Source organism: Capricornis sumatraensis, chromosome 19 (assembly GCF_032405125.1).
Source record: "Capricornis sumatraensis isolate serow.1 chromosome 19, serow.2, whole genome shotgun sequence".
Classification (NCBI taxonomy): domain Eukaryota; kingdom Metazoa; phylum Chordata; class Mammalia; order Artiodactyla; family Bovidae; genus Capricornis; species Capricornis sumatraensis.
The window spans coordinates 68014240-68037545 of NC_091087.1; the positions used below are offsets into that span (position 1 = coordinate 68014240).

The 23306-nt window shown below is 48.3% G+C and overlaps 1 protein-coding gene across 1 annotated transcript; it reads left to right on the forward strand.

Moving 5' to 3' along the window:
• Positions 1 to 5956: 5956 nt before the first annotated feature.
• BDKRB1 (bradykinin receptor B1) lies at positions 5957 to 7015 on the forward strand. The gene has a single exon (XM_068991600.1). It carries the CDS (start codon positions 5957 to 5959, stop codon positions 7013 to 7015), a length of 1059 nt encoding a protein of 352 aa, XP_068847701.1.
• Positions 7016 to 23306: the final 16291 nt, after the last annotated feature.

The following is a 23306-nucleotide window of genomic DNA, read 5'->3' on the forward strand; positions in this document are numbered from 1 at the left end:
GTCAGGTTTCCTGGGTGTGTTGCTTTCCTGTGGCTACAATAGCACATCACTATAAAACACTTACAATGATTGTATTATATTGATGGAGTTATAAAGCAGTTCAATCAAAAGCTATTTTCAAAAAATATGCATATTTAATTACATTGGGTCGGTCAGAAAGTTCTTTCAGGTTACAGAAAAACTCAAAACTTTTTGGCCAATGCAATATATATGTGCATGCATGCATGTCGCTCCAGTTGTATATGTATATGTATATATACATCCACCAGTGAATTAGTTATATTATATTAATATAGTTATAAAGTGCTTGCGTGCGTGCTCAGTAGCTTCAGTTGTGTCTGACTCCATGTGACCCTGTGGACTGTAGCCCGCCAGGCTCCTCTGTCCATGGGATTCTCCAGGCAAGAATACTGGAGTGGGTAGCCATGCCCTCCTCCAGGGGATCTCCCTGACCTGGGACTGAGCCCACATCTCCTACATTGCAAGTGGGTTCTTTACCACCTGAGGCACCAGAGAAGCCAGTTATAAAGTAGTTCTAATTGAAAACTATCTTCAGGGACTTTCCTGGTGATCCAGTGGCTATGACTTCATGCTCTCAATGCAGACATCCCAGGTTCAATCTCTGGCCGGGGAACTGGATCCCAGATGCCACAGCTGAGACTTGGCACAGCCAAATTTAAAAAGAAAAAAAAAAACACCTATTTTCAAAAAAATTATGTATTAAACTATGTATGTATGAATGTATATGCATATACACACACACCCCAACAAATTGCTTATAAATATTATATTGATGGAGTTATAAAGTAGTTCTAGTAAATGTTTTTCCCTCCAAAATCTAAATACATGCAAAAATATAATAGCAAAATGAAACATTTTCTTTATGTTAAACATTACAAAATATTTTAAGCAAGATAATTAGTTTGGGTACATATCCATGTGCTACAATCAGTTTCTTAGGCTTGTACCTGACTCTCACACGTCACTGGCATTTTCAAAAGAATGTATTTTTCTTTCAGTATGGTCTTATTATTTTGAATAGTCCCATATGATTGCCTGAAATATTTCTTCAAATTTTATGGTTAATAAATTGAAATTAAGCACCTTCAATTGTCTCTTCTCTTGGGCCAGAATACATTTAATGAAGATGGTCTCCCTGCAGGTGTTGAGGTATCTGACAAACTGAGCAAATTCTGCCAAGCAGAGGCTATTCTCAAGTCTGATACTTTGCATATGGAATTATATAAGTATTTCAACCCAGATATTTTCACAGATGCTGTCTTTTTGCCTTAATTTGAGCTCCTTCAACAAATATTTTTAGCACATTAGACTCTTCAAATAAGTTGTAGCTACTTAAAAGTTTTGAAGGCTTTGTCAAATTCAGATACAGCAAATTATGGGCTTTCTTATTTCATCTCATTTTTGTACAGAATATGAACTTCCCCAATTGAAAAGATTCTTCCCACAAACTGAGATATTCCAAAGCTCATTATATAACTCAAAAATTAAATTTTCTGTGTCATTTGACCTCTCCTCACTTAGTTTGATCATTTTCTCCTTTCCTCCTTTGGCTATAAATTTCAATTATTTTCTGCATAAAGCTTTATTTTCAATAACTACGCTCTGCTAAAAGCTCTAGAAGCTGTTGTTTGGTGCTCCATTCCTCACTGATTTAGAACAAATTCAGCAAAAATTCTCAACTCTGCTATAACAAATAGTTTAATAACATTTTAGGGCACTTAGAGTCCACATCTTCTAAAATTGATTGACGAAGGACAGCAGAGAAAGAAAATACATGCTAAAGTTGTTTTTAATTCCTCATCAACTTCATCACAAAAGTTTGCAGTTCAGTAAGTCTGAACTACGAAACTTACGCTGCAAAACTTTGTAAATCTTGTCAACTATAATGAAATTTGGGGCCTTCCCGGTGGTGCAGAAGAATCCACCTGCTAATGCAGGAGATGTGAGAGGTGTAGGTTCGATCTCTGGGTTGGGAAGATCTCCTGAAGGAGGAAATGCCAACCCACTCCAGTATTCTCGCCTGGAAAATTCCATGGACAGAGGAGCCTGGCAGGTTATAATCCATCGGGTCACAAAAAGTCTGACACGACTGAGCAACTGAGCATGTACACGCACTTAATGAAACTTATATGCAATTACACATTGGGTCTGCACTGCAACTTGTTGGAAGTACATTTCTGCTTCACTGGTCTCTTATTTTAGCAAGAGCATTGTTGTCTCTGTGATGCTGGGCCCCACCAAAATGTGTGTGATCATCAGAAAAACACAACTTTCTTCCCAATGTGAACAATTTAAACTGAATTTAGAATAGCATTCACAAAATGTCCATTGTTTCACTTTGCCAGGGTGAACTTTCATAAGTTTTGACTTTGATTCCATGAACTGGATTAAAAAATTGAATCATGATTGAAATTGACTCATTTTTCTGTTGGAAGACAGTTATCAAACTGGCTCCATTTCACTGCCTGTGGATTTCTTATGGAACTTTCTCATTAATCAGCTATCACTTCTACTGTAGTGTGGGTACAAGAAAACATGATGCTGAAATGAGCTGACTTAAAGAATAGTTGTCTGCTCTAAGTGAAAAGTCATCCTTCCAGGGTGACCTATGACAGTATCTTCTGCAGTGATAAAGTAAAATTGATGTTTTGGGGCTGATCTTTGAAAAATAACAGTTTCTGAAGTAGCAGCTTTGTGTCTGGTTTCCTTGTGGTCAGAGAAATTGCTAAAGGCCCCCTTTGTGATGTAAGCATCAATATTTTGTGCAAGTTACACATTCATCATCAATTTCCCAGAGACAGAAGTTCAGGGCTTAGATTTTCATTAACTTTTTTTGCTCATTGCTGCCAGAAGGGCTTATTGCTAAATTGAAAAGTATCACCAAATAACAAAATAAATATTTTGCTATGGATTTATGCCCTGAAGTCAATGATGAAATAAGAGCATTCCTATTATTCTTTATGCTCTAGGTCAGAACTCTTAAAGCCGCCTCCTAACCCCTCACTTCCCGTGTCCTCTGCTGATGGGTCAGCTGGCAGCCTAACAGCTGGTTCTCTTCTCTGCCTACACTCTCCCTTGGTGATTTCACCCAGTCCTGTGGCTTTAAATACCAAATACCATCCATGTGATTACAACTCCTAATGATGGGGACTTCCCTGCTGGTCCAGTGGCTAAGACTCTGAGCTCCTAGTCTTTGAGTTTGAGGGGGTTTGATTTTGATCCCTGGTCAGGGAAATAGATCTTCCAAGCCACAGTTAAGAGGTTGCATGCCATAATTAAGATCGAAGATCCCTCGTGCCACCGCTAAGACTCAGTGAATCCAAATAATATAATAAATATTAAAAACAAAAACAAAAAAACCCACTTCCCAAGGATGAGGATGTATCACTCTCTCAGACTTGGTCTCTTGACACCAATCTTGTGTAGCTTACTACCTTGACATCCCCACCTGATGTCCAACAGACAGCTCAGCCTCACATGTCCAAAGGTCAAGTCCTGACCGTCCCCCCAAAAAACTTGCCCTGTCTCCACTCCATCATCTCCAGCTCAGTTGATGGCAATTTCATATTTCCAGGTTCAGTTCAGTTCAGTTCAGTCACTCAGTCGTGTCCAACTCTTTGCAACCCCATGGACTGTAGCATGCCAGGACTCCCTGTCCATCACCAACTCCCGGAGTTTACCCAAACCCATGTCCATTGAGTCGGTGATGCCATCCAACCACCTCATCCTCTGTCTTCCCCTTCTCCTCCTGCCCTCAATCTTTCCCATCATCATGGTCTTTTCAAATGAGTCAGCTCTTCGCATCAGGTGGCCAAAGTATTGGAGTTTCAGCTTCAACATCAGTTCCTCCAATGAACACCCAGGACTGATCTCCTTTAGGATGGACTGGTTGGATCTCCTTGCAGTCCAAGGGACTCTCAAGAGTCTTTTACAACACCACAGTTCAAAAGCATCAGTTCTTCGGCACTCAGCTTTCTTTATAGTCCAACTCTCACATCCATACATGATCACTGGAAAAACCATAGCCTTGACTAGATGGACCTTTGTTGTCAAAGTAATGTCTCTGCTTTTTAATATGCTGTTTAGCTTGGTCATAACTTTCCTTCCAAGGGGTTAGCATCTTTTAATTTCATGGCTGCAGTCACCATCTGCAGTGATTTTGGAGCCCAAGAAAATAAATTCAGCCACTGTTTCCACTGTTTCCCCATCTTTTTGCTATTTCCAGGTTCTCAGGCCCAAAATCTGGGCATCATGCAACCCCTCCTTTCACATACACAATTGGAAAATCGTGGTGGTCCCACCCTTGGAATATGTCTAAAGCCTGGCCACGGCTCATCGCCTCCACGGCTGCCCTTCCCGGGCTAACGAGTTTATTCACTGAGCTTCCTGTCATTGCCTCTCTCCTCCACGAGGCTAGAAGCACCTTGAGGGCAGGGCGGGTTGGCTGTTTGTTACTGCTCGTCCCAAATGCCTAGAATTGTGCCTGGCACGTAGTGGGTGCTCAGTACATACTTGTCCAGTGGATGAACGAATGGAGGGACCCATGGTTTTGACCCGATGTGAATGGCGCAGCATGCGGCTTTCAGTGTCACAGCGAGAAGGTCGGACGAGGAAAGTCAGGCTCAGAGTCACAAAGCGATTACCTAAGTCTGCAGAGCCAAATAGACTCTCTGGAGATCAGCTGTCTTAGGCGGTATCTTGTGTTGGATACTGTGAGTTGTGCCCAGCTGAAGATCTCTCAAGCATCACTAAGGATAAGCAAGATGATAACAACAGTTAACAGGTAGCAAGTGCCTACAGAGAGCCAGAGACCATTTGAAGCACTATGCATATGTTAGCTCATCCAAACGGGGGGAGGGTTTTTCGGTGTGAAGCCCCAGAAACTCCACACCTTCTACTATGGACTCCACCCTCTCCATCCTACTGGTCCCAGTTCCAGTGGACCAGCATCTCCACTGGCCAGGTCTCTCCCTTGCTTCATTCTGTCTTCAGCCATCAGCCACTGTCTCCTGTCTGCTTAGATGGTGAGCACTTTCAGGGGGCTGGGCCCTGTATCTCCAGTGCCTGGCAAAGTGCTGGCACAACGTAGGTGCTCATTAAATATTTGTTGCACTGCTAATCATAATAGCATGGTTGAAAATAAGACTCATCCTCCTCTTCCACTGAGTGCTTCCTCTAAGCCAGGCGACCAGGTCAGGCATTCCATACAGTTCTTGACATAATCCCACAAGAAGGATATGATTAGCTCCAATTTTCAAAAAGGAAAATAAAACTCAGGGGGTCTAAGTGGCCCACAACACATGGTTGTGTCAGGATTTGAACTTGGGGCTCAAAGCCTTGGTCGTCTTTTCCTTTATACTCAGAGTTGGCAAGCTTTTTCTCTAAGGGAAAAGTGAAAGTGTTAGTAGTTGCTCAGTCTTGCCCGACTCTCTGAGACTCCATGAGCTATAGCCCACCAGGCTCCTCTGTCCATGGAATTCTCCAGGTAAGAATACTGGAGTGGATAGCCATTCCCTCCTCCAGGGGATCTTCCTGACCCAGAGCTTGAACCCTGGTCTCCTGCATTGCAGGTGGATTCTTTACCATCTGAGTCGCTAGTGAAGCTCTAAGGGAATGGATGATTAATATTTGCAGGCCAAATGGCCACTGTGGCAACCACTCAACTCTGCACACCCATGGCTGATTCATGTCAATGTATGACAAAAACCACTACAATATTGTAAGGTAATTAGCCTCCAATTAAAATAAATTAATTAATTTACAAAAAAAAAAAAAGACCTCTGCTACTGTAACACAAAATGTAAATGAATGGGTGTGGCCGTGTGCCTATAAAACTTCATTTTCCAAAACCGGAGGCAGGCTGGATAGCTTGCGGATTAGAGTAGGCTGCCTCCTGCGTGATGCTCTGCGTACTGTTCCTCGCAGGTCACCGTGAATGGCGTCCTGGGCCCTCCTGGAGCTCCAGACTCCCAACCAGAGCCAGCCCCTGCCCCCGAACGCCACGTCCTGTGACGAAGCTTGGGAAGCCTGGGCCCTGCTGCACCGAGTGTTGCCCACCTGCGTCCTCTCCATCTGCCTTTGCGGGCTCTTGGGGAACCTCTTCGTGCTGTCCATCTTCCTCGTGGCCCGACGGCGTCTGAACGCGGCCGAAATCTACCTGGCCAACCTGGCGGCTTCTGACCTGGTGTTCGTCTTGGGCTTGCCCTTCTGGGCGGAGAACATCCGGAATGAATTCAACTGGCCTTTCGGAGCGCTCCTCTGCCGCCTGGTCAACGGCGTCATCAAGGCCAACCTCTTCGTCAGCGTCTTCCTGGTCGTGGCCATCAGCCAGGACCGCTACTGTGCACTGGTGTATCCCATGGCCACCCGGAGGCGGCGGCGGCGGCGGTGGGCCCAGGGCACCTGTCTGCTCATCTGGGCCGTGGGGGCCCTCCTGAGTCTCCCCACGTTCCTGCTGCGCTCCATCAAGGCTGTGCCGGAGTTGAATGTCTCTGCCTGTGTGCTGCGGTACCCCCACGACGCCTGGCCCTTTGCAAGGATGGTGGAGTTAACCCTGCTGAGTTTTCTCCTCCCCTCGGCTGCGATCGTTTTCTTCAACTATCACATCCTGGCAGCCCTGCGGGGGAGGCGGGAGATCAGCAGGACGAGGTGTGGAGGGCCCAGGGATGGTAGGACCACCGCCCTGATCCTCACCCTCGTGTCTGCCTTCCTGCTCTGCTGGGCGCCCTACCACTTCTTTGCCTTCCTGGAATTTCTGTTCCAGGTGAGGGCTGTAAGAGGCTGCTTCTGGGAGAATTTCATCGATCTGGGCCTGCAGTGTGCCAACTTCTTTGCTTTCGTCAACAGCTGCCTGAATCCAGTGATTTATGTCTTTTGGGGCCAGCTTTTCAGAACCAAAGTCTGGGAACTTTATAAACAATGCATTCCTGGGAGTCTGACTCCGGTAGCCTCGTCTCATAGGAAAGAGATCTTCCAACTTTTCTGGCGGAATTAACACAGCGGGGAGCCAGGAAGTGTGGCTTCCTTATCCATTATTACTGACATCATAAATACGGAGAAGGGGGCAACAGAGGGTGAGATGGTTGGATGACATCACCGATTCAATGGACATGAGTTTGTGCAAACTCTGGGGGTTGGCGAGGGATGGGGAGGCCTGGGGCGCTGCAATCCCTTCTGTCAAGAAGAGTCGGACGTGACTTAGTGACTTAACAGCAACACTAGACTGAATGATCCCCCCCATCACCCCCCCACATAACCAGGACCTCTTCCCTGGAGCCTGGGAAAGTCTATGTGGTAATGGGGGCTTTGCAGGCATGATTAAGCTAAGGATCTTGAGATGAGGCGGTTACCCTGGGCTATTTGGATGAGTCTAGTATCATCACAAAGTTCTTTACAAAGGGCAGGCAGAAGTGTCCAAGTCAGAGAAGGTTGGAAGGATGCAATGAAGGGGCCACAAGCCAAGGACTGCAGGTGCCCTGTAGAGGATGAAATGGCAGGGAAATGGGCTCTCCCTGGAGCCTCCAGCAGGAACCAGCTGTGCTGACCTCCTGACTGCAGCCCAGCGACACTACTTTGGAGGCCTGACCTCCAGAACTGGAAGATAATAAATCTGCGTTGTTTTTAATAAGTCACCGAGTTTATGGTTAATTTGTCACAGTGGTAGGAAACAAATTTCCTATAAGCATCTCTTACTGCAATTCCAACTGTCCTTCCAAAATGTTCTAGGTTACCTACCAGGAACAGAGAGATTATATAGCTAGAGATCCTATCTGCAAGGAACTTACGGAGATCAAAATAATTACAGTATAAAAAAAGTAAATGAGAAATCGCATACAGGTGACACAAACCCGTGCCCAGGGCGTTCAGAGGAAGGAGGATGGGCTCCTTCCAGCGTCACCAAAATAGAGGTTGCCAAGGGAGTAAACTGTGAGCCGAGTTTGACGAGGGGTAGACTCTGGTACGGGCTTCCCTGGTGACTCAGCAGATGCAGGAGACGCAAGAGATGCAGGTTCGATCGCTGTGTCAGGAAGATCCCCTGGAGGAGAAAATGGCAACCCACTGCAGTATTCTTGCCTGGGGAATTCCATGGATAGAGGAGCCTGGAGGGCTACCAGTCCATGGGGTCACAAAAGAGTCGGACACGAGTAATCGACTAAACCACAACAGGAACCTGGTACATGGAGAGAGGGAGGCAGAACCGGGACACACAGGTAGAAAGTGCGGGCTGCGGGTGAAAGAATGCTTCTGTGCCTTTCTTGCTGCCAGGGTCCCACTGGTGACCCTGAGAGGGTCTGCCTTCCAGGAGCTCAAGGCAACAGGGATGAGAGTTAGGAGAGCGTCACAGAGCGGGAGCATCTGCTGTCAGGTGAGAACACACAGAAGGGGCGTCCAGCCTCGGGGGCGGTGAGGGAGCCATCCAGAGGGGCTTCCTGGAGGAAGAGACCTAAAATCCCCAAAAGACAAGCAAAACGGGGGAAAGGAGTGCTCTCGAGAAAAGAAACAAATCAGACCCAGAGGCAGGAGGGTTCACAGGTTAAGAGAGAGGAAGAAGGGAGGAAGGACGAGGCTGCCAGGGAGGGATTTGAGGTGTGAGGAGAAGCAGGTGTTGGGAGGATCCCTGATGGTCAAGGGCAGGAGGGAAGCATGGAGGTGTTTCAGGGGCTGTGAGCGCCTGGCTGGAGGTATGCATTTTTGCTAGATGATCATTTTGTTTGTTTGGTTGGTTCTGGCCCTGCTGGTCTTCATTGCTGCTCTAGGGCTCTCTCTAGCTGCGGCAAGCGGGAGCCCCTCGCTAGCTGGAGTGCGAGGCTGCTCGTGGCAGTGACTCCTCTTGCTGTGGAGCACGGGCTCTGGAGTGAGCGGGCTCTGTAGTGGTGGTTCACGGGCGTAGCTACATCTCTGCATGTGGGATCTTCCCGGATCAGGGGTGGAGTCTGTGACCTCTGCGTTGGCAGGTGAATTCTTAACCACTGGACCATCAGGGAGCCCACATGCATTTCTTATGTGAATTAATCACTCTGGCCAAGCTCAGTGGGCCCAGGTATGGCAGACAGTGGACGGCTCCAGGGGTGGGATTTGTCAGACGAGCAGCCATCGTTTAAGGGTGTTGGGGATTTTGGTGGTACTATGGAAAATGGCTAAATTAGGGAAACAAATGAACATAGGAGATGAGGGAAGCAGAGTGATGCTGATGTGGTTAAAGGGCAGGGGTTAAAGGGAGCATCCAGAGCAAGATAGAAGCAAGAAAAATAGGAAGTTGTGGCCACAAAGTAGGAAGGTTTGCACTGAGCGTTCCACTGGTGGGGCCACCCCAGGATGGCCCGGGATCGGGGCAACAAAGCCGGGGAGCCGCACCTAGGAGCCCACGCGCCCCAGAACCCTTCCTCTGCAACAACAGAAGCCGCCGCAGTGGGGAGACCGCACACCGCAGCTAGAGAGGAGCCCCCACTCACTGCAACTAGAGAAAAAGCCCACACAGCAGCAAGGGCCCCACACAGCCAACAATTAAATAAGTGAATAAACTTTAGTGGAGTCTATTAATTAAGACTTCCCTGGTAACTCAGACGGTAAAGCATCTGCCTACAATGCGGGAGAACTGGGTTCAATCCCTGGGTCGGGAAGATCTCCTGCAGAAGGAAATGGCAACCCACTCCAATATTCTTGCCTGGAGAATCCCATGGATGGAAGAGCCTGGTAGGCTACAGTCCATGGGGTCGCAAAGAGTCGGACACGACTGAGTGGCTTCATTTTCACTTTTCACTTTTATTAATTAAGATAAGACAAAGACCAGTGAGGTCGGGGGTGGGCAGTCAGGCAGGCAAGGTGCTGGAAGGACCTGGGGAGGAAAGGTCAGTGGGCCCGGTGCCAAAGACAGTCTCCAAGGAAGGGTTGGGGAGAGGGGATCTCTCCTGCTGCACGAGAAGGGCCCCTCCTCGTGGGACATCAAAGAAGACCCAGGTTCATTCAGGAAATGGCAAGGAGGCAGTGTTCCTGGAGCCTGGTGATGGAGAGGCAGGCAGGGGCTGGACTGCCAGACACCTACGCCATCAGGGACAACCCTTTGATCTGCGGCCCAGCTCCTGTCTGCTTCCTGGAGAGCAGAGAGAGAGGTTCAGGGGGCCTGCATTTAGGTCAACAGGCAGGATCCCGCCTCCCCACATATCTACTCTGGACCAGGGGGCGTTTGACAGATATTTAAATTCCATAAAAATTCCCCAACCTCGGGCTTCACTTGGGCACTTGGAAGCTCTTGCAGTGCAGAGTCTGCACTCTTTTGTTCATTCAGCTGATGTCTATTAAGCATCTGCTGTTGCCAGGTGTTTAAGGCAGGATCTGAAGCAGGAGACAAGGCCGAGGCACAGCCTGGTCCTCTTAGGGCTGACCTCCTGGGGCTTCCCCAGGACATCAATTCTTTGGAGCTGGGTAGCAGCGCTGCTGCCAACAGGCTGGCCCCCTCCCCAGGAGTGGAGGCTGGACTCAGCCAGTTTGCTTGACTCCAATGCAGTGCAGTTTCTGAGCCCCTGCATAGGACCCAGTGAGCAAAGCCCCAACAGCATAGTGGCCAGAATGGACAGAAGCATCCAGGCAGGAAGGGAGAGCTGGAAAGGGAAAATAAGACCCAGTCTCTTGCGCACAGACTCCAACATGTCCTCTACGCTTCTTTCTTGGGCCCTTCTTTAAAGTTGCGGCTTCAAAAATCCCAACAGGGCTCACGAAAAACAATCCCACATGCTATGGAAGAGCGTGCTGGCCTGAGAAGTCACGGCATTGCTCGTTGACCTGAAGTTCAACAGCAGACGGTCAACACGGGCTCTGATAAGCACACAGATGATTTATGGGACACCTGTCACATTAACCAAAGCACAGTGCTCGCTCCTACAGCTGGGGAGTTGTAGGCCAACCCACCGTAAGCATTCTGTTGTCCTTCTGCTGGGAAGGTCAGTTACTCATTTGCAGGTAGAAAAATTCCTACCTTGGTTAAAAGGATCAATGTTGAGGGAGAAATGAATATTTCTGAGTTCCCATGGCTCTCGTTGATGTGCTCGCCTTGGGTATTTCACACCTGGGTCCAGGCCCAGGCTCACCTTATAGAGCTCACACCTGGCATGGCCGGATGAATCAGCCATTCATCTGGTGGGGTTTATCACTGGTGGCTCAGCCAATGCAGGGGACACTGGCTCAATCCCTGATCAAGGAAGATCAGGCAACTAGGAGTGCACGTGCCCCAGAACCCGTGCTCTGTGATAACAGAAGCCGCTGCAGTGAGAAGCCGGCACACCGCAGCTAGAGAGGAGCCCCATTTGCTGCAACTAGAGGAAAAGCCTGCACAGAAAAAGACCCAGCACAGTCAAAAATTAATTAAGTAAATAAAAGTTAATGGAACCTATTAATTAAGAAAAGACCCACCCTCCCAGCTCCATGCCCCTGTTTTTTTTTTCTCTCTCTCTCTCTTCTGAAGGGCTGAGTACAGCTTCTTCTCCAGCCCACTTCCAGCTTCGAACCTGTCCTGTGAATCCATGGCTGCCAGCCACCCTCCCCTGTGGCATCCATCACCCCAACTGTCATGGAAAATAAGCAGTGCTAAGCCCCCCTAAATCCCAGCCTGGGGAGTCTCCCAAGTGTTGCAATGGACAGAGACGTTTTCTTGTTCTCCGGAGATGAGTCATGGGTTTGATGAGGAGCAGGTGGGAAGTTTCCTCCTGTGAACTAGAAGAGGCTTTAAATATCATCAAAATGAGTGCATGTCAAACTGGTGCAATCTGAAAAATTATATGGTCAGCTTCCTGGCTGTGATATCATACCATACTCAGACGTTACTCGTACGGGGTACTGACTAAAGAGTACAAGGGATCTATGAATCTAATAAAAATTTTTAAAAAGAAAATATCATCAAGCTCAACCTCATTTCACAGATAAGGATGGGTGGAAATTCACTCAGTGATTGGGAAACCCAGCCCCAAGATGGGTGGAAACTTACTCAGTGAGCGGGACTCCTGAAGCAGGGCTTGGTCCAGACCGGGGATGCCCATGAGACTGGGAGGTCAGAGAAGAGGCCTGAGCACCAGGGATCCTACCATCTGAGTTGCCTTGATGGTGGCAGAGCTCCCTGTATCTGGGGTAGGATTTAAGGCAGTGGGCAGGAGGCCAGGCTTACTTTCCAGGAGATTTTGGAGACAGAAGACATCAGAAGGCCATGCCAGTCAACAGAGATGCTGAACAGGGATGTCATGTTCAGGCCTGCATTTCAGATAGATAATTTCACAAGAACATAGGACAATGGCTGGAAGAATGTATCAGTCATCTATTGCTGCATTAAAAAAAAAAAAAAAAAAAAGCCCAAACAATGATTTAAAGCAAGCACCTCAGCTCACAGTTCTGCAGCTGACCTCTTGGGCTGGGTTCAGCTGGGTGGCTCTTCCGCTGGTCTTGGCTAGGTTCACTGGGCCCACCTGTGGTCAGCAGCCAGTTACCTGGTAGCTCTGCTTCTCGGGGTTGAGCAGGGAGGTGCAGTAAACACAGAGCTGACCTCAGATGGAGTCAAAACCCACAATGGATTAGGTGTAATGAATGATGGGGGACTGGGGAATACCCCAACTCTGACCTTCCCAAACTCAGATGGAATCAGAGCAGGTAATTCATTCAGTGCTTTGACTACACGTATTAGTGTCCAATATGGACACTTAGAGGAAATCAACCCTGAATACTCACTGGAAGGACTGATACTGAAACTGAAGCTCCAGTATTTTGGCCACCTGATGTGAAGAAACAACTCATTGAAAAAGACCCGGATGCTGGGAAAGACTGAGGGCAGAAGGAGAAGAGGGTGTCAGAAGATGAGATGGCTGGATGGCATCACCGATGCAATGGACATGAACTTGGGCAAACTCCGGGAGATGGTGAGGGACAGGGAGGCCTGGCAAGCTGCAGTCCAAGTCAGACACCCCTGGGCGACTGAACAACAATAACAATAATTGTGTGAGGCATGGGGTGCAGAGTAAATATGACCTTTCCTCCCTAGAGGGTTCACAGGATGTGGAAGAGACCATCCAGTGCAACCTGTTCGATGTACTGATGGAAAAACTGAGGCCCAGAGTGCTTTGCCCGTCACATGGTGGCGCCATCCACACGGCGTCTGGGGTCAGAGCCAGCTCTTCTCCCACCGTGTCTCTTAACCTCCAGCCCAGGCAAAGGGCTCCCTGGAAAACACTTCCTGAGAACTCCTTGTCTTTCCAGTGGAATCACCCTTGCCCAGTGCTGATGGAAGTGGTGGGAAGGACAGGAAGTCCTTCTTCACTCTCCTGGGAGAGACATCACTGCTGGTCTCCAACAATGCCAGTTCTCCTGTCCTTCTGGGAAGCAGGAGGGTTGAACTTCCTCACCCTGTCAGAATTAAGTGTGGTCTTCGCACTTCTTTGCCCAGTGTGAAGGCAACCTGTGTGTCCCTTCTAGGAAAGAGCATTTCAGAGCACAGTTCTCCTCTCCCCTGCTATAGCAAACCCAGACAGTGGTGTCATTAAGAGGTGGCGCCCATCAGCCCAGATCCCTGAGGGACTACCTACCGACAACCCTGTGTTAAACGCGAGTGAAAAATCTACGCTTGTTGTTTCAAGCCAGAGGGCTGGAGGATGTTTGTTACTGCAACAGAATCCAGCCAATCCTCACTGATTCGCCAGGTTTCAATGAGGAGGGGTTGCTCCCAACCTCTGGGCCTCTGGCCCACCCCTTAACTCCTCTCTGAGGAAGAAAAGTGACTTAGCTGATTGACCAGTTTCAAGAAAAAAAGAATTGAACTTGCAGAGCTCAGCGCCCCCGTCCATATTCACTCTTTGGAAAGTGCTGTCTGCAGACACGGGGCTTCTCTCAGCCATGAGGCTCTGCCCCAGAAGGGGAAACTCAGCATGGGCCTGTGTGGGTAAGTCCACCTGTCTCGGATTCAGAATTAAGAAGCCCACTGTGGCCACACGCCTGAGTGACACTGTCTGATAGAGGTCTTCTCAGAAACAAAGATAACGTGGCAGCCCCATCTGCTGACTCTTGTTGCCTCCTGTTTAAAACTGAGACACGAAAACAGGACTGTCCTCAAACCCCGACTCCTAGTTTCCTGCCCATCCCATACTCAAATTCCAAATATCTTAGATAAAAACAGGGACAACTCAGACTTCCCTGGTACCATGGATAAGAATCTGCCTGCCAGTGCAGGGGACACAGGTTCAATCCCCAGTCTGGGAAGATCCCACATGCCGTGGAGCCACTAAGCCCGTGTTCCACAACGCCTGAGCCAACGGTCTGGAGCATGAGAGCCGCCACCGCTGAACCCCAAGCGCCTGGAGCCTGCGCTCAGCAACAAGAGGAGCCGCTGCAGTGAGAAGCCTGGGCGCTTCAGCTAGAGGGGAGTCCCCACTCGCCGAAACTAAAGAAAGCCCGCTTGAAGAAACGAAGACCCAGTGAAATTAAAAAAAAAAAATGAAAGCCTGGTATGTATGTCACTTCTGTCTTGTCCGACTGTTTGCAACCCCATGGACGGTATCCCTGGAGAAGGAAATGGCAACCCACTCCAGTGTTCTTGCCTGGAGAATCCCAGGGACAGAGCAGCCTGGTGGGCTGCTGTCCATGGAGTCACACAGAGTCAGACACGACTGAAGTGACTTAGCAGGAGCAGCAGGACGACATGATGGTGAAATGCAAATCTGATTCCTGAGAGTTTCCACAAAAGTTCTTGGCAAAGTTGGCACAAGTGTTCTTGACACTAGACACAGGGCAGACAGCTCTCGGTTGGGAGGGCCGTCCTGGGCATGGCAGGCTGTTTGGCAGCATCTTTAACCACTGGATGCCAAGAGCGCCCGCCATCCCCAGTATGACAACCTCAGAGTCTCCAGATGTGACTGAATGTCTTCTGGGAGCAAAATCACCTTCCATCCCTAGCTGAGAACCACATTTTGGCTAATGTGATCCAGGTACGTTGACAATGGCCTCAAGGAAAGGCTAGCGATCTGGGGGGACTTCTCGGAGGGGGAGGACTTCAGCTCTGAAGGACTGAACTTAACAAAGAGAAGGGGAGGGGCCATGGTCCTAGGAAAGCGTGTGCAAAGGGAGGCTGGAAGGCCAGCGGAGATAAAGGGTTGGCGGACGGGTACCACACATGCCACTGTTGGGACAGTTAAATTGCCAAGCAGAGAATCAATCACTCAGCATAGCACACACGGTCAATGTTTGCTAATCTCACTCCAGCAGAGGCTCTCCTCCAGTCCAAACAGTGACCTCAGTTGATAGCAGCTAGCCACCACTGACTCTGGCATCACTCCCCGGGGCTGAACAATGAAGCCCTCACTCCCGACCCGCAGCTTGTGGCTGCTCTCTGTGGCATTTTTCCTGCATTGCACTATAGACTGCCTTGTGATGGGCAGCGGTGGGTAAGATCGGGAGAGAGGGAGAAAAGGCAGGAATGCGATTCAGTCATAATGAGCAAACTACTGCATTTTAAGGAAAGACAGGATCCAGCAGACTCGGCTGAGAGGGAGGCCACTGAGATGAGGAGGGAGGTGCAGGGGCCGTGTTGTCTTTATTTAAAATGTTCCCGCTTTGTTTATCATGAGTATTTTGCATTTATTCTGAGTTTTTAAAAACGTCGCATTCAGAGGCCTCCCTGGTGGTACAGTGGATAAGGTTCCGCCAGCCAATGCAGGGGACCCGGGTTCGATCCCTGGTTCGGGAGGATTCTACATGCTGTGAAACAGCTGGGCCATGCACCATGGCTACTAAATCTGCGCTCTGGAGCCCACATGCCGCAACTACTGAGGCCCGTATGCCTGGAGCCTGCGCCCTGCAGGAAGAGAAGCCACCACACCCAGGAGCCCATGCACGGCAGCAAAGAGTATCTTCCACTCACAGCCACTATAGAAAAGCCTGCACGCAACAGCGGAGGCCCAGCACAGCCTAACTGATTTAAAAGAACACACGGCACTCAGTTACTATCTTGGTCACTACAGTGCCCCTCTACACTGCTGCTGCTGCTAAGTCGCTTCATCTGTGTCCGACCCCGTGCGACCCAATAGACGGCAGCCCACCAGGCTCCTTTGTCCCTGGGATTCTGGAGTGGGTTGCCATTTCCTTCTCCAACATGTGCATGCATGCTAAGTCGCTTCAGTCGTGTCCAACTCTATGTGACCCTATGGACAGCAGCCCACCAGGCTCCTCTGTCCACAGGATTTACTAGACAAGAATACTGGAGTGGGCTGCCATTTCCTTTCCCATACCCCTGTACACTACCCCCTTCCTGAAACTTTGTGCCCAAAGGAGGACCCCGGCCGCCTCACCTTAGTCCCAGCCCTGAGTAGTGGGATTCGGGGACGGGGGCTGCATTTTCCCAGAGGAATGAATTAGCAGAGAAGTTCCTCTTTCAGACTCAGTTTACGTACCGGCTCCCCCACCTTGCAGGGAAAATACAACAAAAGATCTTTATATGAATATAAAGCACGTTTCAATTATCTCAGGTCTCAAATATTCGCTTATCAGCTTGCTGTGAACACTGACAACTTTCACAAGCCCTGGGGATCGAGAGAGGGGCCAGGCATGCTTTACCACCCAACCTGGTATTTACAGGGAGAAATTAATTGTGAAATCAAATGACATTTTTATATTCAATTTGAAGCCATGTCCTTGACTAAGAGGAAGCTGCCACAGACTAGCCTTGTGAAAGGGTTGGGATAATTAGGATTTTTCTAAAACCTTCCCACTCTGTGTGGGGCCAAGATTTGCTCAGGTTCAGCTGGGCTACAGGAGCTTGGTGGGGCAAATGCAAGAAATCAAAGTTCCACTCAGGAGGAGAGCGGGCTCCCCCTGCTGGCATCCAAGGAGGGATGCTCTTTCCCCAGAAATGTTTCTGCACAAATTTTCAAAGCTTAAGTCCTTTGGAACATACCAGCAGATATGTTCCAAAATGTAACAAAACACGAAATGTGAAGAGACAACAATTTCTCTTGAGCCCTGTTGGTGGATACTTACCTAGATACAACTTCTACAAAAGGGAAATTGGCACTCAAAACAGCCACTCAAATTTTAAATGGATGTCACATATCATCGATTCGGTGTTTCCCCTCGTAGTGATCCATCTGTGAGATAAACGAAGGCAGGCTGCAGATCAACTGAGACAGGCTTGGACATGGGACCCTTTGCTGCAGTGCTGCAAAGCCTGTGTGTGTGTTAAGTCACTTCAGGCGTGTCTGACTTTGAGCCTATGGACTGTAGCCTGCCAGGCTCCTCTATCCATGGGATTCTCCAGGCAAGAATACTGGAGTGGGTTGCCATGCCCTCCTCCAGGGGATCTTTCTGAACCAGCATCTCTTATGTCTCCTACAGTTGCAAAGCTTACACCAGGAAAAATGTTTCCTTGAGCTACAAAATACAAAGAAACTATATGGGACTAAAAATAACTGCTTGAAAGAAAAAAAAAAAAAAACTGCATGTATGCTGTAGGTGGGGCAAATTCTGGACAAAAGATAGAAAAAGACCAAAAACTCAACTGCCACTTCTGAGCAAAAACAAGGTGTTGGGAGAAAAATCAGGGTCCTGCAATGCCCCTTGCACATACACCTAAGCCGGGGGCAAACCACCTAAACCACCCCTCCAGCTTGATGCCTGGACACACCCCTGCCCTTCACCCGCTATGAGGAACCAGCTTGCCCCCTCTTGAGAGCAAGCAAGCAAGCCTGTTGCATGTTTTCACGCCCTCCTGCAACTGCAGGGGCCCCAATAAAGCCTTGCCTGAATTTCTCCTGATTGGGGAAGGCCAAGAATCCTTGTCCATGGGATTTTCCAGGCAAGAATACTGGAGTGGGTTGCCATTTCCTCTTCCAGGGGATCTTCCTGACCCGCGGATCGAACCCGTGTGTCTTATGTCTCCTGCATTGGCAGGCAGATTGTTTACTGCTACCATCACCTGAGAAGCCCGGTTAGTATGAAAACCACTGAGAAACTGAGGTGCAGCCAAGTTAGGGGACTAGCTCAAGGTCAGTCTTTGGGGTAGAGGGTGGGCTGAAACCCCAGTTCAGCAAACAGGACATAAAGACTAAAAAGATGACTTTCAAAATGAAATCCGGTATGAAAGATTAAGGAGAGTTTTGAAGAAGATAGTATTTAAAAGAAAACAGGTGGGATGAGGGGGAAGTAAGTTAAAACCAGTTTAAACTTAAATATTTGGCCTTACTGTTACATATATGAAAAGAGAATCTCTAACAATTGAGCTATGATATTGATGAAATGAAGTGAAATGAAAGTCACTCAGTCATGTCCACCTCTGTGCGACCCCATAGATAGTCCACACCGACTCTATGGACATGAGTTTGAGTAAACTGTGGGAGTTGGTGATGGACAGCGAGGCCTGGGGTGCTGCAGTCCATGGGGTCACAGAGTCAGACATGACTGAGCAACTGAACTGAACTGAGCTAAGATAGTCCATGGAATTCTCCAAGCAAGAATACTGGAGTGGGCAGCCAGTATTGATGATATTGATAATGATTTTTAAATAGCATAGTTTTTTGAGGGGTGTGGGGATTGTGCATAACTTTTACTAAATGTTAAGTGCTTTTCAAGTCATAGCCTTGAGGTCTTCATTGCTCTAAAAATAAATAGGCCACATCTGGGCTGACAAAGGCTCTCATTAGGTTTTGGAAGCAACGTTAGTACTTGGCAGTGAGCAGTCATGTTTTCCTTTATATCTCAATGAAATCTAAATGTAAGAGAATGTTTTGCCCTCTTCTGACAGCCTTAGAAATTCTTACTGTAAAGATGTGCTAATGTTCATTTTCCTCAGAAAACCCAGAACCGCAAAGACTTTGCCTCCAGCACCCTCCTTGACTTGTATTTCCACATGCTACCCAAGATGAACCCTTCAAGTCAAATTTCCCTGGAACCAGTCAATCCTGAACATCAGGCTGAAAAGGGAGCTGGCTTCTCTGGCTTTCCCAAAGCTGCCCCGGCTCTGTGTTTAATGCCAGGAAAGCAGATGTCTGGATGGCAGCGAAAGAGGAGACCAGGTGGCATCTTCAAAATCAGGAATTCCAGTTCTAAGACTATTTTGAGTGATTTCTCCTTTCCTTGGCTTCGTAAAAGGCCACCCAATTTCTCAGAAGCAAGACAGATTGATTTTATAAGGAACAAAAGGCTGGAATAATTAGCCATGTCTAATCTGTCTTATATTAGATTTTGATATCTTCTCAGGGGGTTCCAAGTTCCCCAAAGTCGAGGACCATATCTTTCATAGGACTTGCCTGGTGACGCTACTGGTCAAGGTTTCACTTGAGAATGCAGGAGACACAAGAGATGCAGGTTCAATCAATCCCTGGGTTGGGAAGATTCCCCTGGAGGAGGAAATGACAACTCACTCCAGTATTTTTGCCTGGAGAATCCCATGGACAGAGGAGCCTGGTGGGCTAGAGTCCATGAGGTCACCAGGAGTCGGACACAACGAGCACACACACACATGTATCTTTCAAATCTACCCCAGGGCGTTACTCATCGCAGGCATTCAGGAAACGGTAACCATAATATCTAACACTTAGATGGTGCTTACTATGTGTCAGCCACTATTCTAAGCACTTAGCATATGTGAACTCAAATAATCCTCATAAAATCCTATTATTAGCTCCATTTTATAGAGGAAACTGACGCACAGAAAGGTTCAGCAACTTCCCCAAGGCCACACAGCTAACAAGCAGTGGAGCCTGGTTTTCTATCCAGGCAGTTTGACTCAAAAATATACATTCTTAGCCACTACCCCGGTGGCCCCCAATGTGTCTGCACAGTAGTCACCTGGAGAGCTTCGAAAACACACCTTCATAAAGGGCATTTAATACATTGAACTGTGATTTAATTAGGATTTCCCTGGTGGCTCAGACAGTAAAGCGTCTGTCTACAATGCGGGAGACCTGGGTTCGATCCCTGCGTTGGGACTATCCCCTGGAGAAGGAAATGGCAATCCACTCCAGGACTATCGCCTGGGTTTTGGAATTTTTAAAAGCTCCTCGGGCGATTCCAATACAGACAAGTTTTGAGAACCATTACATTATACTATCCTGCCTCATCCCTCAGCCAATGTTTGCTGAATCTGATTTGTTTACTCCATGAGGAACTGCTTTCAGGAGTGTAAACAAACAAAGGTGGGGGGAGTCCAACTTAGTTGTATCAAATTACCCTGGAGTGTAACTAAGTGTAATTCCAGCAAAACACGTGCTAAGAGCGTGGGTCTGGAGTCAGACATTCTCTGATTAAAATCTCTGCCTGTAGCAGGTGTGAGCGGAGAATGTTGCCTGCCGATCAGTAAACAAACGATGGCTACAGCCACCTAGCCGCTGCAGCTGCCCTGGTGGTGAGGAAAGGCAGGATGCAGACAAACGGGTTGCCTGTTGCCGTGCCCGCAGCCACTGCAGCCGCCCCTACTCTGTGTACCCTGAGGGGACTCAGGATGAGAAAACACCAGGGGCTCAACCCAGATAGCTGAGGCGCACACCAAAGGAAGGACCCGAAGGAGTCTAGACTCTCACACCTTCCCACCCCCACCCCCGCACCCCGCCCCCGCAGAAAAGTGCTAAAGTCCTTAATTTGAGACGCGTGTCTTCTTCAATTAATGGCTATCTTTGGATGTCCAACCACCCGGTATTTGCAAAAACTTCTATTTACCTTGGCTCCCTCCATACCTCTTTAGAGAAGTTGCTCAGAGCTATCTTCTAGGCTTGAAATGCTCAAAAAGGCTGCAAAATAAAAAATTATTCTCGACCTTGAGGGTGTGGTGTTTTTTTTTTCCCCCAACAGGAGTCTGGCTAGCTTCTCAACAATCCCTATTTCCTTCCTGGGCACACAGCAAGACTACATTCCCCAGCTTCCCTTGCAGCTGGATGGGATCATAGCTGCAAGGTCAGCTAGGTCGGATAGGATTCTGACCAATAGAATGTGGGCAAAAGTCTCCAGCCCTAGGTGACCCTCTCTCTCCTGTGAGGCAGAGCTGCAAGATGGAAGAAGCCTGGGCTCCTCCATCACCACTTAGGGGAGGGCTGCCAGATATTCAGCAGCACTGGACTTGATGGAAATGAGAAATACACTTTTTTTGTTAAACTTCTAGGATTTGGGGGTTTATCTGCCATCAGCATATTAAAAAGCAGAGACATTACTTTGTCAACAAAGGTCCGTCTAGTCAAGGCTATGGTTTTTCCAGGAGTCATGTAAGGATGTGAGAGTTGGACTATAAAGAAAGCTGAGCGCTGAAAAATTGATGCTTTTGAACTGTGGTGTTGGAGAAGACTCTTGAGAGTCCCTTGGACTGCAAGGAGATCCAACCAGTCCATCCTAAAGGTGATCAGTCCTGGGTGTTCATTGGAAGGACTGATGTTGAAGCTGAAACTCCAATACTCTGGCCACCTGATGTGAAGAGCTGACTCATTTGAAAAGACCCTGATGCTGGGAAAGATTGAGGGCAGGAGAAGGGATGACAGAGAATAAGATGGTTGGATGGCATCACTGACTCAATGGACATGAATTTGGGTAAACTCCAGGAGTTGGACTGGGAGGCCTGGCATGCTGCAGTTCGTGGGGTTGTGAAGAGTTGGACACGACTGAGCGACTGAATGGAACTGAACTGTCATCAGTGACTAACGTTTGTTAACTAGCACGTTGTATGGCTTTGGGTAGGTGACTTATCCTAAGCCTCTTGTGTTGGCATGTGCAGAATGAAGACAATAGTGTACATGTAAACTGTGTCTGAATGCTGGACAGCCTTCATTTGCCCCCCTCCGATCCGTTCTCCACGCCTCTGCTCTGTTTTCCACTGTGCTTTCTGCCAGGATAAGCTTGAGATACTGGACTATAGGCTCAACCTGTGAGAAGCTCCAGCAGGAGACGGGAGGGCGGGAGCCCAAGGAGGCCAAATAGTTGTCGCACCCCTCTGGCTCCTTGGCTCCACCTAAGGCTACAGCCACTGTCCGGCAGCCCTCTCCTTCAGCTACAGGTTCTGTGAGTCCCTGCTTTGTGCCTCAGGCCTGCGAGGAGGCTTAGCCTCAGTATCCTGAAGGACGGACTAGAGGAGAAGGAGCCTCACATTCCTGCAGCCAAGGGGAGCAGGAAAACGTCAGCCATCACCGGAGTCACAGACCTGAGGCCCGGGGAAGACCCAGAGTCAGCTCTCAAGGCGCTTCGGGTCTCCTGCGCCCCCTGCTCACCTATGCCAAGTCCCCTCCTTACACTGTCCTCGGTCACCTCAGTGGCTGTCTGCTCCCTGCCAGGACTCCAGCTGATAGTGAATGTGAACGCCATGTTGTTGAGGCTGAACAAAGTAGTAGTCACATAGCAAATACTTAACACACTTGACTTTAAAATGAGAGATGTGCCACAAAGTGTCTTGATAGGAGTGCGTGCTATCGTAAAGAGGTGAGAGTGGCTGGGCCTGTCTGAAAATTATCATCTTTAAGCTGAGATAAGGAGGAACCAGGCAGAATATTCTAGAACGTAACGTGGGGAAGCTCTTAGGCACTGTTCTCACTCCAGGTTGCACATGATTTTCACCAGGGAAGCTTTTAACCCAGCGATTTGCACCAGGGTTTTCTTTGCCACCCAGGGGACATTTGGCCAAGTCTGGAGACCTTTTGGTTCACACAGCTGGGAAGGAGGTATGACTTGCATGTACTAAGCCCAAGGATGCTATGAAACATCTCACAATGTGCAGGACAGACCCGCAGAACGTAACCAGCCCCAAGGGCAAGAATCTTTTAACTGGAAGGACTCTAATTTAGCCCCATTCCCAGCCTTATGACTGTGACTGGAGCCCAACCAGGGGAGGGGAGAGGGGTGAAGATGCAAGATAAGCAACTTTGTCAGACTCAAGTACTCTAAGAGCCTTTAACCTCAACTTTTTAGCAGAACTTCTTTCTTGGTTTCCTTATTAGTGAAGAGTTTTCACTAATTTAGACAACTGCACCTCTTAAATGAAATCCTAGAATGAGCATGGGCAACTACCTGACCTCTCTGAACCTCAGTCTCCTCCTCTGGAAAACAAAGACTATTATAACCACCCCTCAGAGGGGCTACGAGGTTATGCAAAGAATACAATACCTGGCTCACAGCAGGCACCTCACAAAGCTTCGCTTCCCTCTCTCTCACGAGTATGGGGGAGAATGGATACATACGTATGTATGGCTGAATCCCTTTGCTGCCTACCTGAAACTCTCACAACATTGTTAATTGGCTATATCCCAATATAAAATGTTTTTTTTATAAAAAGTCATGTGTGAGGTGTGTTGTGA